The sequence below is a fragment of the Sphaerodactylus townsendi genome, linkage group LG13 (assembly GCF_021028975.2).
Source record: "Sphaerodactylus townsendi isolate TG3544 linkage group LG13, MPM_Stown_v2.3, whole genome shotgun sequence".
NCBI classification, from domain to species: Eukaryota; Metazoa; Chordata; class Lepidosauria; order Squamata; family Sphaerodactylidae; genus Sphaerodactylus; species Sphaerodactylus townsendi.
The window spans coordinates 13,004,469-13,020,430 of NC_059437.1; the positions used below are offsets into that span (position 1 = coordinate 13,004,469).

Below are 15,962 nucleotides of genomic sequence, written 5' to 3' on the forward strand. Positions count from 1 at the left end.
CATCCCGGCTTGTGGCTCCGGGCTGTCTGAATGCACGTCTATGTGAACACCCCTGGCCCCGAGTCTCCCAGCTAAACAAAAATCCTGCAAACTGTTCTGACCCTTGCAAAAATCATGACCTTTTCGCGTGCTATTGTCTCCAATAGCTTAAAATGAAGTCCTTTTGTCCCCAGGAATGGTCCCCCTGTCTTTTACCCCCTGCCCTCAAAAAAAAAATGACGGGATCGAAGGGATAAAGGGAGAGTTCCTTTTGTGGACACCCCCAATCTCTTGACACTGTGTTAAAACTCAAAACAAAGCAGGTGACAGTCCGAATGGTCCTGCAATGCATTTGGCAGCCCCTCCCTGTCCCCCGTCTCACTTGATACAAGTCAGCTCAAGAAAGGGAACCCTCCTGAAGTTGGCATCACACACAGAGCTGTAGGTAGCCCTTTGGCATTTGTACGTGTACCAGGAAGCCAGGCCCTGCATATGGCACCGTTCACATTGGGAAGCGAGAGAGGATCCCTAAAGAGCCCGAAGCCACCACTGCATTTATATATACAAAAATATATTAAAGGAACCTCTAAACCAAGAGAAGCCAAATCAGTGGGGTTTCTGTGTGGCGTTCCTTCCCAACTTTAGGGGAAGTGAGGAGGGAAACTGAGTTGTATCTATAGTCTCGCGCGCTGTTATTCATTGGGTCAAAGGCACCATTGATGAACTCCCGAACAAAAAACACAGCTCCTCCACAGCTCAGTCGCCCCATTTTCTGCTGCCTATCCAGGCCCGGAAAAAGAAGGGGACTCGCGAGCCCCCAGCAGGCTGGAAAACTGGAATTGGTTTGGGATCATCTCTGCATGACCTGCGCATTTTATGCCTGGAATGGTGGAAAATGTACAGCTTACCCCAGCCTTCAATCACTATGCCAGAATTTTTAGAGCTAGTTGGAAAATAAAATCCTACCAACATGCAGTAAAGCAGGGGCGGAGTGAGGGGGAATTGCGCCAGGGGCATTACCCTCGTCCCTCTGCCACCCCTGCCCCGTCCTGGAAAGCGATCTCCTACGCTGGGAGTGTGCTAGCCAGACATCAGCCCCAGTGGCGCTTCACGCCCACTGCACAGTAAAGTGCCTGAACCACACCTTTTCAATCCTCTTTGTCCCACTCCTTAGGGATATCCATGGCCGTGGTGGCGAACCTTTGGCACTCCAGATGTTATGGACTACAATTCCCATCAGCCCCTGCCAGCATGACCACACTTGACCATGCTGGCAGGGAATGATGGAAATCCACTGTAGTCTCTCCTAACCTCTGAGTGTCAAAGGTTCAGAATCCCTGATCAATGGCTTTTCTCCATAACTGCCTTAAGAATATGGATCCGGTTTTGAACCGCCTCTGCTTACTTCCAAAGAAGTACCTGTCACCAGTGCCCAAATGGCTCCGCCAGGGTCAGCTTCCCCTACATGCAACAGTGCAAAGCCTCCTGGGAGAATCATGCCCGCACACCCCCTTTTCTAGTCAAACAAAGTGCTTGCAGGTAGGCAGGGAGAGGAGAGAACCCACTCAAGCTTATGCCAGCCAGCGAACTCTCTCCGACGGACAGGTGACTGCTTCTCTCTAACTCTCTTTCCGGCCATTAGCATCCATAAGCTCAGTCTTCAGTCACAGGAATGCCTGCAAATCACACATTTTCCCAGCATTCTCTGTTTTCAAGAGAAAGAGTGTCATGGATGTCAAGGTAAAACTGTCATCCTTGAGTGGCTGGGAGCGGCCGCTTAGCTGTTCAGCGGCAGGATGTGGTTCTCTAAGTCCTAAATTTAGACAGGGGTGAGCTTTTGTGCTTTGAAAGGAGAGGCGTCGCTCTGAATCGGTCAGCTTTCGGTGATAAGGAGAGAAAGAGATGCATCAGCGGCAGTAGTGATTTTGCAAGCAAGGAGCAGCCGGTCAAAGGCAGGGCCTATCTTTAGCCTTGGCAAGATCCACAGCGACACTTCATGCTACCTGATAGCCCGCTAAAATGCAGAACGGATGGAGGTCGAGCCTGCATTGTTTCTCGTCTGGGAGACTTGAGGTTTCAGACAGCCAATTGTGTGGAACCCCCTACCTGTCACCCCTCGTGGCCGAACCCCCAATCTCTGCCCTGCATGCAACTGAAGAGGGATCCACTCTTGTAAACCCTTAAATACTTGTGACTTCTAACTTTCCACTAATACCCCATTCTGAACAAACGTCAACTGTTTTCCAACCCCCCAAAAAAGCACACATGTTTGGTGAAGCCACCACCTTTTCCTACTGTTCAAAAGCTTCTCCTTCCCTGCAGGGCAGAAGGAGGTGTGGAATAAGAGCCCTAAGAAGGTTTCAGAGGGACTGAAAAGTTGGGGTCGTAATGGCCTTCACCCCCAGGTATCGTAGTGCTTGGGTGCAACACTGGTCTTTTTTGGAACCCACCACAGATCCATAACTCATAAGGCATTCTGGAGGACAGAATCCTGAGCCATCCTGTAGCAACTCGTCACCCCGCCCTTGACTCTGATGATTAGTGAATGTCTCAGCTTCCCATTCCACCTCTCCTCAGCCATCGTCAAGACGTGCAAAACCCCTGAAGCTCATCTAGGTCTAGCGGACAAGAGGTCTCCATCACAGAACGAGCTTCAACATCCGATGGGGGGGGTTGAGTGATTGGCCATCCCTCTGTGCTTTGTTCCCAGGCAGACGCTTTCAGCAGCAGAAGCTGAAGGAGAAGATGAAGAACAGCCAGTTCCTCCCCTTTGTGGGGCGGGGAGGGGGAGTCATACCGGCTTGTCCAAAGTCTTGGGGAAAGCCGCCCCGCTAGAAGAGGAGATCTTCCGACACACCGTGTTGGTGTGGCTCTGGCAGCGGCAGCCGGGCCGTTTCAGGGTGTAAGTAGCCCGCTGGCAAAGTTTGAGGCAACCCAAGGTAGGAAAGTAGCAGCACAGGCAGGGCATGGCAGGCAAAGAGAGGAAACTCATGGCAACCCAGCGGGCACAGCAGGAGCCGGGGCCGCACGAGCACGGGTCGTCGGCACAGGTGTCCTCGTCGTCTGAGGAGCAGTGGTAGAAGATGCCCTTGACGCAGCACAGGCAAGTCCCATAGTCAATGAGGTTCTCCGGCGAGCAGAGGCAGCGCTGGTTGCAAAGCCAGCAGGAGGGCAAGCTGCGGGCAGCCGCACAGCGGGCACACTTGCAGCGGCCGCATTCCTCGCAGATGAAGAGGTGGCCGGAATGGAAGGCGGGGGCTGGCTACCGGTGCTCAGCAGCTCTTCGGGTTTGTGGGTCGCCAGCTTCGAGTGCGTCCGGGCAGGGAGAGACCGAGTCGCGAGGGTGATCCCGATGAGCAGCCGTTGCTCGAAAAAAAGGGCGGGTGCTGTGGGAGATGGAGCTGGCAGTGCTGGAATGGCTCAGAGGCTGCTGGAAAGTCAGCGCCTGGTGCGGCGGGTGCAGGTCCTGGAAGGCAGAGGACGTCAGCCGCTCCTGTGCCACCTCCGGTTTAGGAACCCCCTGCTGCTGGGACAAAGAGGGGATGGAGTGAGCTTGCTTGAAGGACACCGAAGGTCGGTCCACGTAGTCGTTGGAGGCACGGATGGCACGGATCTGGTCAATGGAAAGGACCTGCTGCAGCTCCTCGGCCACGGAGTCCATGCTGTCTTCGGGGCTGCGCTCAGCTGTGCTGGATGAGTGGGGCATTCCGGGGAAGGACCAAGGCTCGGGTCAACAGGGAACATCAGAAGATCCTGCAGGAGAAGGAAGCAACAAAATGCCCAACTGAGACATTGTAAGGGTGAGCGGGAGAAACAGACGGGCAAGAACCTGGCAAGAATCAGATACTCTGACCCACTTTTAGGAAGGAGGAGGAAAGCTTGCATGGAACTCCCGGCAAGCTCCCATCCAGGCACCAGATCAGATCCACACCTATGGAATTACCACACAGTCTGGGAGGCAGGATGGGGTTCGCGACATCTGAAAATGTATCCAGGAATGTCACCTGTGGAAGATCCCACGGCTTGCATTTTATCTGCCTGGTCATACCAAAAACAGTGCCGCCGCCTGGGTGCAGATGCTGCTTCCAGCATCATCCCCCCCCCCCACCGCCCCTTCCACTGGAGTGTACTTCAAGCATCCACCTCATCTTGGTACCCAGCTGCCCTAGGACCGGCTGACAAGGAGCGCAGCAGCCTACAGAGAAGCAGGCTTGTTCCCCAAGAATCTAGAACAGGGGTCTGCAACCTGTGGCTCTCCAGATGTTCATGGACTACAATTCCCATCAGCCCCTGCCAGCATGGCCAATTGTAGTCCCTTAACATCTGAGAGCAATTCTGGTTGCTTGATCCCAAGGCTAGAACAAGAAGAGAAGAAAGAAAGAAAAGAGTTTGTAGTTCTCCCCCGCTGCCCTGCAGGAGACCTCAAAGGGGTTTACAATCTCCTTGCCCTTCCCACCCCTCACAACAAACAACCCTGTGAGGTGGGTGGGGCTGAGAGAGCTCCAAGAAGCTGTGACCCCAGCCCAAGGTCACCCAGCTGGTGTGTGGGAATGCACGGGCTAATCTGAATTCCCCAGAGAAGCCTCCACAGCTCAGGGCAGTGGGGCTGCTGAATCAAACCCTCGGTTCCTCCAGATTAGATATGCAAGCTCTCTGCCTCCCTGCCCAGTGGTGGCGAACCCTATGCTTGCAGGTGCCAGAGGTGGCACTCAGAGCCCTCTCTGTGGGCACGCGCAAATCGAGTCACACCCCCCCACACACACACATCAAGGCTGGCCTGGGCCGCTGGGCTCAGTTATTAGCATTAAACCTAAGACCTAGTTTTGGGGAAGCAGTGTAAGTAACCCTGTTAAGCGCTGTTAGCATAAGCATAAGCATTTTATTGTCATTGTGCACGACTGTGGCATTTACAACAACATTCCTCGATGCACACAATATTTCCAGACTCATACATCATCCTCACTTTCTCCTTCCTCCACCCACATCCCTACACAGGCCCAAATACATCAATAGCGAGCAGCTGGAGTTTAGCTTGTAGCCACAGCTCTAGATGAAGCTGTCTCTGAAGCCTCTTTGTCCTGGTTCTGAGGGGTCTGTATGGTCTGCTTGAATGGTGGCAGTTTAAAAAGGGGTGTGCTGGATGAGAATGGGTCCCTCAGAGATATTTTGGGCTTTGTTGGGCTTGGGAATTATGGGTTTCTTCCCAAGGAGAAACCCCACTGATTTTCGTTAAGAACTGGGCAAAGATCGCCTTTGCCTGGGAGTAAAGCTGGCTGTTGGCAGTGGGGCTGGCTTCTGGTCAAACCCTCCTAGGATCCTGGTTCACCCTTGATGGGAGAGTTGCATGGTCTTCAAAGCAGAGACAAATCCACTACCACCGCTTACTCCGGTGGCTTGCCTCGGAGCCAACCATTTTTTCACAAACTAAAGACCTCAGTATTCAGGGATAAATTGCCGGGTGAGCCTTTATGTTGGATAAATCAGTGGATTGGGGCTGTACTTCAGCACTCGGGTCTCGAGGTTTGCCATCACTGATCCAAACCTGCTTTCTGTCTAGTCAGATTGATGTACCTGCAGACTGACACGTCAAGGATCTCCGTTTCGCCTCCCTCTTCTTTCCCCATGGATGTTTATCACTTGATGACAAATGAAGATAGCTAGGCAAGACCCCGTGAAGCATCCCAAGCCCTGGGCGTTAACAAGATGTGTCATGCCAGTAACCTAGCGGGAGAGGTTCTGCAGGTGGCATGACCGCCTCCTCTGGGTCGATGAGGTGCTTCCAGGCTCCTAAGCAATTCCTCTTGCACTGCCAGGACGGGAAAAAGGAGGGGCTTAGGGTTCAGGGATGGAACTGCTATAGGAAAAGTCAGAAGTGGGACTCCCAGCCAGGGCAGTGGTCAAGCCGAACCTATGGGCACGGGTGGCAGACTGGCACTCAGAATTCCACTCTGTGGGCACACAACGCTAAACTGTGGGCCCCCCACATCTAAGCTGAAGCCTGGGCTGCAAGGCCTCGATTATTAGCATTAAACCCTCGATTATTAGCATTAAACCTAGTTTTGGGGAAGCCTGCAGGTAACCCCTGTTAAGCTAGTGGGTTAAACCCCACTGATTTTCATGGGAAGAACTGGGGTTCAAATCCTTATCTGGGAGTAAGCATTCGACTCTCGGTAATGGGTTCTATCTTCTGAGTAAACCCTCCTAGGGTCGCGGATTCACCCGCTAGGAAGCATTGCACAGTTGCTATCAAAGCAAAGCCAATCGACTTCCACCAAGCTTACTCCTAATAATGCACTTCAAGCCAACCGGTTTTTCTATACTAAAACCTCAGTATTCAGGTTAAATTGCAGTGTTGGCACTTTGTGATAAATAAGTGGGTTTGGGGTTGCAGTTTGGGCACTCGGTCTCGAAAAGGTTCGCCATCACTGTCCTACCCCATTCTTATATTAGAGTTACTTCTGAGTAGCAAAAAATAACCGGAGCTACTCCACCTTCCTGTTTATTCTGTCCCAGAAACAGAAATGAAGCTATCAGCCAAACAGCAGAAAAGACATCCTACAAAATAAGCTTTTCTTTAAGAAACAAAAGAGGCTTGAGCATATTTTTTTTGAGGCTGCACAAGCTCACTCTGCAGCAGCTGGTGAACTACCAGTCAGTCACAAGCTACCTGCCCTAATTATTCATCTATTTTATTTACCACGGTCTCAGGATGGGTTACAATTAAAAAAACACACAAAATCTCAGTCTAGTGCCATTCCTCGTCTTATGCTCAACCTTTGGCACCTAGATGTTATGGACTACACATTCCATCAGCCCCCCTGCCAGCACATGGTCAATGGTCTACACTGGCTGGGGCTGATGGGAATTGTAGTCCATAACATCTGGAGTGCCAAAGGTTCGCCACCACTGCCCCTATGGTGAGGTGCAATACGGGTTTCTGACCGTCCCAGGAAGCAAGGTTGTTTTCGCCATCTGGAAATTGTTTTTAGGTTTTATGTGACTTCTTGTAAATGTTTTACGGTTTTATGATGTGTTAATCGGATATATTTGGTTGTACGCTGCCCAGAGCCCTTCAGGGGTAGGCGGTATAACAAATTTGAAACTAACTACATAAATAAATTAAATCCCATCTTAAAAACCCCAAAACGATATAGAATCTCAAGCATCCAGTCTACCCACAAAAAGGGTGTGGTGCATAGACCCCTTCCAGTATGTGTGTGGGGGAGCCAGCCAAATGCCCAGGTGAAGAAGAAGTCTCCACCAGGTGCTGAAATTCCAAGAGAGTAAGCACCTGGCAAACCTCTGGAGGGATGGCATTTCACAGTGTAGGGACCACTGTAGAGAAGGTTCTCCGGGCCACACAACGCCTCACCTCCAAAGGTGGCAGGACAGCCAGGCAGGCATCCCCCCCCCCCCAATCTCAGCCCCCAGGCAGGAATATATGGGCAGATACCCATATATTGTCTCAGGTACCCAGGACCGAAGCCATTTAGGACTTTATAGGTTAGCACCAGCAGAACAGACCCTGGCAGCACATCAGAGGCTAGTGCAGATCTAGAAGAAGAGTTTGCATTTATACCCCACCTTTCTCTCCTGTAAGGAGCCTCAAGGTGGCTTACAAGTCCATTATCTCCTCTTCCATCCATTCCAACAGACACCCTTTGAACTGAGGTAGGTGGTAGGCTGGAGAGAGTTTGGAGGGAACTGGCCCTCGGCCTGTCACCTTAAAGCAAGAACGCAGGAGTGCAGAAACACACCTGGTTCACCAGATAAGAGGGGTGTTTTTTGGATTTATATCTCCCCTTTCTCTCCTGCAGGAGACTCAAAGGGGCTTACAATCTCCTTGCCCTTTCCCCTCACAACAAACACCCCAGAGTGTGGAGGTGGGCTGAGAGATCATTCCAAGAAGCTGTGATCACTCCAAGGGGTCACCCAGCTGGCGTGTGTGTGGGAGTGTACAGGCTGTCTGAATTCTGTGATAAGCTTCCCACAGCTCAGGGTGGCAGGAGTTGAGAATCCAAACCCGTTCCCTCCAGGGACAGATTAGATACACGGCTCTGCAACCTCCTCCTACACCACTGCTGCTCCTCTGCCTCTGCCACTCCAGTGGAGGGGAATCAAACCTGGTTCTCCAGATTAGAATCCACCTGCTCTTAACCACTACACCACGCTGGTTCTCTAGAACTAGAATTGAGTCCAGTAGCATCTTAGAAACCAACCAGATATCAGGGGTATAAGCTGTATAGAGTCAAAGTGCCATTCCTCATACATTTGGTTCCCTGAGCCAACCTGCAGATTTGGAGTCACGTATGTGGCTGGAACACATCCCCCCAAGCACACAATAGGGCCTGGAATTTGGATTTAGGAACCAGAGAGCAAGGGGAAAAAGGGGCTTCTAACCTGCCTCCCTAAACCGGGTTTCCCAGCCTTGGCCCCTCAGTGGCAGGAGTTGAGACTGACAGTGGTGGATTTTTTAGTATTCTAGAAGCAGGGATCACATCGGCTACCTCGGCGGTGGCCAATTGGCCATGCTGGTAGGGCTTGCTGATGAGGAATTGTAGTCCATAACATCTGGAGTGAGAAAGTGTCTTCAGCCATGCCAGCTCTCTTAGTAGTGATGACAGGAGGGAGGGGCTGGGTGGGGTTCAGGCTGCAAGCTGACCATGTCTGCTGGAAGACTTGGCAGCTGTCTGCCCCGGGGGTGTGGGAGGAAATGGCCCGCAGCCCCATCTCTGGATGGCAAGAGGAGGTTTTCCAGTCAATGAAGGCAGCAGAGCAGCTGGTAAGGAACGCCGGAGCCGTGCAAAGGGAACGAGCCGAGGAAGAAGATTGATTTTCGTTAGCTCGGTTGACCTTGAAGAAAAGCAAAGAGCCAGCGAAGATCAAGAGACATCTTCCTTTGATTGCTAAAAGCCCAAACCACTTTGGGTGTTTTCCCTGGGCTTGTTTCTCCACACCACCCAGTCCCGAGGGGGAAAGAGAGCAGTCGGCCCAGGTTCATTGAAAAACCCTCTCAACCTCCTCAAGGCAATCGGAGGACGAAACCTGGAAGGAAGAGACAGACTAGAGCAAAGCCTTAGATTGTCCAGCCTCTGAGCACATTCAGAAGATCCTCTCCTCCACACAGTGACCACAGCAACTTTCTCTCTCTTTCCTGCACACACTCACACACTAACGGAGCAGGAATTCCAGCAAGAGATGACACCAAATTTTGCCCCATGTGCTCTTGTCAAATCACTCCAAAGGTCACAGAGACTTGAGAAAGGTTGTCATTACAATTTTAATGTCCTTTTTTGGAACGTTCTTCTTGGTCATTCCTCCGGCCTCTCCCCTTCTGCAGTGCACTGAACATTCCCCTTCTAGAGGTGTCCTAACCCTTATATGAACAATTTCTACTCTTTCTACCCCATAATACTTCCTCCATATTCCTGCAAACCCATGTTTCTCTCTTCAGGCCCGGCCCATTCCTCAACTCCTCCACATCTTCCTCTGTCTCCCCACCACACAGTCTTTACCACAAGTTCTCGGATACCCAATTGGCTATGCTGGCAGGGGCTGACGGGACCTGTAGTCCATGAACATCTGGAGTGCCATAGGTTCGCCACCATGGCCCTAAACCAGTGGTGGTGAACCTTTGGCACTCCAGAAGTTATGGACTACAATTCCCATCAGCCCCTGCCAGTATGGCCAGTTGGACAACCAACCTTTCCTTCAGTCTCTTTCTCATGCAACTGTCAGAGGGATGCTGACCAGAGAGTGCATTTCATGTCTGTCTCACCTTTGGGCCCATAACTTCACACTTTGCACAGCAAGCTGGAGAAAGGCTCAGCAGCCGCGGTTTTTAGCTGCATGTGTGAAAACCCTCCTGATGTGTGATGCCATCTGGCAGACAGGGAGCAACGGTGACAACAAAGCAAAGGCCAGGTTACCAGGGCTGCCCTGGACTTCTTCAAGCCAAGAAGTTTTATATTGCTCAGAACAAGGATCTTTATGGGTCAGCAGGATGGCTCTTTCTTGAGCTGAATCCCCACCATTTCATGCCACAAAGCACAACAGTGAGACCCAACACGATCTATCAGACATTGCAGAAGTTTTGCTATAGAGCAGTGGTGGCGAACCTATGGCACGGGTGCCAGAGGTGGCACTCAGAGCCCTCTCTGTGGACACTCGTGCACAGAGTTCATCATGTGGGAGGGGGGTGGAAAATCACCCCCCCACACACAGACACACACACACCTAGGCTGGCCTGGGCATGATCCTTTACCTGGGAGTAAGCTCGGTTGCTGGCAATGGGGCTTGCTTCTGAGTAAACCCTCCTAGGATCGTGATTCGCCCATTTGAAGCGTTGCACGGCTGCTTCACCAAGCTTACTCCCAAGTAACGCGTGCCTCGGAGCCAACCATTTTTTCTAAACTAAAACCTCAGTATTCAGGTTAAATTGCCATGTTGGCACTTTGCAATAAATAAGTGGTTTTTGGGTTGCAATTTGGGCACTCAGTCTCGAAAAGGTTTGCCATCACTGCTATAGAGGAATTAAATATCCAAAGGTCAAGAAAATACAAATAAGGGCTGCTAGTAAATATACCAGTGTGTATTTCTTACAAATTAAAACCATCGACACAAGGGTCCATAATTGCCTCAGTGCAAACATTTCGTTACAAGTACACAACACAAGTAGATGCAGCTAGGTGATTTTTGACCCTGGCTAACCAGTTGTATATTTTATCTATACTTTTAGAATATTGTAATTAGGGACCTTTTATCTGTATTTTCTCGACCTTTGAGTACTTAACTCCATTGTTGTAGGGTTAAGTTTTGTTCCTCTTCTTTGTTCACGCGGGTTTGCTATAGAGGTTTAAATCCACCTTTTATCCTGCTAACTCATCAGGCAGATTCTGACAAGTCACAACATCCTAGGATAAGGTGCCTGGGGGAACAATTTAAACACACACACACAACACACAACACACACACACACACACACACACACACACACACACACACACGAAAGTCACTTGTCCACCAAAAGCTGCTTCTGATCATTCGGGCCCAGCTGAATACCAGTGTAGTTTCACTGTTTAAGAACAAAACCATTATTCCATAACACTGTAGTTTCGCTGTGGAAGTCGGTATTGGCTATCCCGTTGTCAGGTCTTCCGATTTCATTTAAAATGCACGCGAATGTGAAGACAAGAAGAGTTCGGATTTATGCTCCACTTTTCTCAACTGTGAGGAGTCTCAAGGCAGCTAACAAACTCCTTCCTCTCCCCACAACAGACACCTTGTGAGACAGGTGAGGCCGAGAGTCCTGAGAGAACTGGGACCAGCCCAAGGTCACCCAGCAGTCTTCAAGTGGAGGAATGAGGAGACCCTGGTTCACTGGATTAGAGTCCACTGCTCTTAACCACTCCTCCACGGTGCTTTGAATGTGCCAAGTTTCTAGCTCCTAAGGCCACAAAGTTGAGACTGAATGCAGGGTACCAAGGCCTGGCAAAACCTCCCGGCAGGAAGAGATGGAACCAAACTTCCAGCTGTCAGTGGGCGGGGCTCCAAGGCTCTGCATCATTCCTCCATCCCTCCTCACCACTAACAGGATAAATTATGCAAGAGGAAGCCAATAAGCATCACGTAGACAATTTGCAGAGTTCAGCAGACAATTTGGGTGCATAGATGCAGAGCCCTGCCAATAAAGGATAGGATCTAAGGCACAGCCCCGGGGCCCAAGTTTTGACCAGACTGGCTTTAGGACCCAGCATTAAACAGGATGGGGGAGGGGGGCAAGAGAGGGAGTATGAGAAAAAGAGGATTGAATGACAATAAATTGTTTGCCATTCCGGATGCGATGAATCCAATCCAGCAGGCAGGAGGAACTGAAATAGATACTGCAGCGGGGAAGGAGGGGCGGGGGGGGGGGGAGAGAGGGTGAAGCGAAGGGAGCTGGCAGCTTCAGCAGCTGGGAATGGAAGTCCCTCCCGAGCAAGCTCCTGAACGTGCAAATAGAAGCAGCTGCACTTTCAGAAAGACATAAGCTCATCGCTGCAACATCACCCTCTGAGGGATGAACTGGGATGTCAGCTACTAAGCCCTATCATGCCGCCACCCACCCACCCTGAAATTTGGTCCAAGCCTCCGCCTGAAAGATTGCTTTAAGTACCTTAAGAAAATGCTTCTAAGCAGCTACAAAATGTGTCCCTGGGGCCATTCACTAGCCACATCAGGTGGCACAGAGTTCCGCAGGCAGCCCCGTCGCCATCACCTCTCCCTCTTTCCCATATTCGCAGCCATGTGCAGCTGTGTCCTTGCTGGAGCTGGCTTCCTTCGACATCCCAAGAGAGGCTTAGCTGACCTGCACACTACCAGCTGGGTTGCACGGTGCAGGATCGGGGATCCAAATGCCATCCAAGAGCCCATGGGAAGGGGCAGTGTGTTGCTGTCCTCCTCAGAGACAGGAGGACAACAGTCCTTCTCCTGATCCAGGCTGTTGCCCCCCCTCCCCCAGTCCGGAAGTTCTCTGGAAATGATCCTGGCCCCAACCCTGATGCAAAGTATTGCTGCCTATTTTGCCCTAACAAAATAATAAGGTGATTTGAAAAAAACAAAACAATCCAGCTATCAATCAAGTAAGAGGATGCAAGCTTTTGGTTTGTAACCGCAAGCTTCCATTTGACAGGTCATTTTCTCCAAGGGGGAGCTCAAAACTGGTTGCAAACTTCAGAGGGGGGGGGGGGTTGTAACCAGATACGCACACAGAGGTCCCTTCCGCACATGCAAAATAATACGTTTTCAAACCACTTTCACAACTGTTTGCAAGTGGATTTTGCTATTCCGCACAGCTTCAAAGAGCACTGAAAGCACTTTGAAAGTGCATTATTCTGCATGTGCGGAATGAGCCAGAGAGAAGCTAAACTGTAAATACGCTTTGTAACACACGACCTAAACTTCCATGCTCCGCATTCAACAAGGGAGCTCTTTTTTCTTGCTCAGAAACTTTAAAAGACGCAACATCCTTTCTTCATGGTGTCCTGTGGGTGTGGTCCAGGGCGGGGGGAAGACTGGCTTGTTGGTCTGCAATGGGTAGCCCTCTCCTTAGGTCTCTGGTTAGCTGCTGGCAAGTCGCTTTTCAGTGGCTCTTTTAACCCCCCACCTCAAAACCTCAAGGGGCAGCCACGGCTACAAATTCAGCAGGTGAATTCAGACAAACCCCCCCTCCCAGCCGCCCCCCTCCCATTCTGCAAGAACGTTTTCCTGCCCACAGATCCGAACTGATGCAACCGAAGCGCTCAGACTGTTCGAAATATACTCCAGATAAATGCCAAGCCTTCTCGAGGGCCGTCAAGCTCTCTTGGGATCGCTGCGCCAATCCGGGAGCAAAGAATGGATGCTCTTCTGGTGTTCCGCAACCTGCTATTACTTGAATAAGCTCTCCCAGGTCCACCCCCGGCCCTGACATTGCTCCCTTCCCAGAGTACACATCACAGAGCCATTCTCCGGGAGGTTAATGGGCCTGGCCACCACTCCAGGCCCCCTTCCCCACACGCAAAATAATGCATTTTCAGACCACTTTCACAACTGTTTGCAAGTGGATTTTGCTATTCTGCACAGCTTCAAAGAGCACTGAAAGCAGTTTGAAAGTGCATTATTCTGCATGTGTGGAATGAGCCCAGGTCTCGCCCTGCAGCCTCCCAGCTCCGCCCCAATGGATGGTTCTCCCCCATCGCCAGCTGTACCCAAGAGTTTACGGTTCCCAGTGAAGGAAGCCACCGTTCACTTTGAGGGATGAAATCCAAGCCGGCTCCCTTCCCTTTACTGGAGTATTTCACCTCTCGACAGCTCTGTTTTACACCAGAAGTCCCTAGTCCTGGTCACCTTCCTGGGCAAGATCACCAAGCGCCGGTAGGCCGGCCTGCTCAGAGCTTTGCACTCCTAGGACAGCTTTGCAGGATTAGATCCGGTTGGCCCAGGTTAGCCGGATTCCATCTGATCTCCGAAGCTAGGTCGAGTCGGCCCTAGTTAGGTTTCGGGCAGGTAACCATCAAGGGGAGTCGTGCTGCAGAGACCCGCAACAGCAAACCACCTCTGAATGCCTCTTGCGCGGAAAACCCTGCAGTCTGTTAGGACTGGAGGGCACTCTGCACACACGCAGGATTAGACCGACGATCCCGCTAGACTTGCAACCAGCTTCCAGGGGTGGTCAGTATAGTTACCTCCAGGAAACCTACAGGCAGGGCTTGCAGGTGGACGCCCTCCCTGGTGTGTCGCCTCCTCCCCGCCAGGCAGCTTCTGCACATGCAGATTCCATTTCTCAGCACCGTCAGTCCTTCAAGCCCCGCGCCCGGCATCTTTTACAAAAGGATCAGGCTTTCTGGGGGCCCCCTCCCCTCCCCAACCAGCCATTCTCCCCCGACCCCCACCCGAGAAACGCTCCCCTCCTGGGAATGCTGGACGGGCTCTCCATTGGGAAGGCAGGTCCTCAGCACACCTGTGGGAGCCGCGTCCGGCGGAGTCTGCCTCTGAACAGGTGAGCTCCCTCTCAGGCGACCCCACCCAGCCGTCGAAGCCCCTCACCCCGGGTCTGCAGACAAGGAATTCGACCTCCAGGGAGGGCAAGAGCCGCCAAAGGCGTCCGAGCTTCCTTCTCCCCCCCCCCCCCCCACTTGCCCTTCCCCAAGCGACCCTCCTCCGACCTCTGTCTCTGCAGAGGGCGCCCCCAGGCGAGTCTGCGCCTGCCGGCAGGAAGAAAGGACTCGACGGACGGACGGACGCCCTCCCGCCCGCTTCGGACCCGCGCCGTCCAGGCCGGCGTCAGGCTGGCGCTCCAGCCAGCCTCATCCTGGAGAGGCGAGCCCCTCCCCGGACGGTTCCTGTCTCTAGGCCGAAGCCGAGGGGGACCAGGGGCCGGCCAGCAAGTCCCACCACCACCATTCCAAACTCAGCCCGCCCCACAAAGAGCTCCAGCGGAGCCCACAAGCGGGCACTCCCGGAAAAAGATGCGGGTTCACACGTGCGCCCGACGCGGGTCTTCCGCACCGACGACGCCAACGCCCCGCCAGCCCGGAACGGATCTTGTTCCCCCCTCTGGCAAAGGCTGGCGTCGAGAAAGGTGCCTCGCCTCGGCTTCCCCTGCTAGCTCCACCGGGAAAGGAGGCCGCCCCGTCTGCGCCCGCTCACCTCGGCGCGGCTCCAGCGTGGCGAGCGCTCGGAAAGGCTGGCGGCAGCGGCGCGTCCGCGGAATCGAACTCGAGACCGTCCGGGCTGCAAGCGGCGCCCGGAGCTGCGAAGAGGGAAGGCGCGCCGAGGCCAGAGCCAGCGGGGCCCGCCCTCGGGGCGGAGCTGGCCTGGCGAAGGAGCGGCGCTGGGGGCTTTTTTTGTGAATGTAGCCGCGCTCGCCCGCGCGTTAGTGAATGGAGGGAAGCTCTGGGGGCGGGGCAACCCCATTAAGCTCCACCCCCGCGTCCCGCCCCTCCTCCTCCTCCCCCCCCCCTTCCTCTTGCTTTCCCGGAGCTCTTAATGCTACCCAAGTGGCGTCATGGAGTTGAAATGGAATCGGCCCATTAGACGTCCCCAAAGGGATCTCGCTGCTGCTGCGCGTCCGCTCCTTCCAGCCTGGCCTGCAACGTGGAGAGAGGAGAGGGGGGGGTGGATAGTGGAGGAGGAGGAGGCGGCTGCGGCTGCTGCTGCTTCTTGGGGTGGGGGGGTCCAGAAACGGGGGGGGGGTCCGCCATCTCCGGACTTCATTTGTGCCAAGGATGCTGCAATTCAGTCCCAGCTCAGCAAGCGACAGATTGGGAGCCAGTGCCTATGGGCATGTGCAGAGCGCCTCGCTGAGTGATTAGGTCTCATCAGGGATGGGGGAGAAGTGGCTTGCAGAAGCCGGAGAAATGGCTTGCAGACAGGCTAGCAGTGGGGTTGCTCTGGGGAGGGGAGAGGGCATTCAGAATGGGTCGCTGGACGTGGCCACGGCTGAGCCCAACACGAATCAGTGT

General features: G+C 52.9%; 1 protein-coding gene across 1 annotated transcript; it reads right to left on the reverse strand.

Moving 5' to 3' along the window:
- Positions 1–1,330: 1,330 nt before the first annotated feature.
- On the reverse strand, positions 1,331–15,240 carry SPRY3 (sprouty RTK signaling antagonist 3). The gene is given in 2 exon segments (XM_048513687.1): positions 1,331–3,732; positions 15,148–15,240. A coding segment is annotated over 1 exon segment (915 nt). The 5' UTR covers positions 3,686–3,732; positions 15,148–15,240; the 3' UTR covers positions 1,331–2,770.
- Between the last annotated feature and the right edge of the window lie 722 nt (positions 15,241–15,962).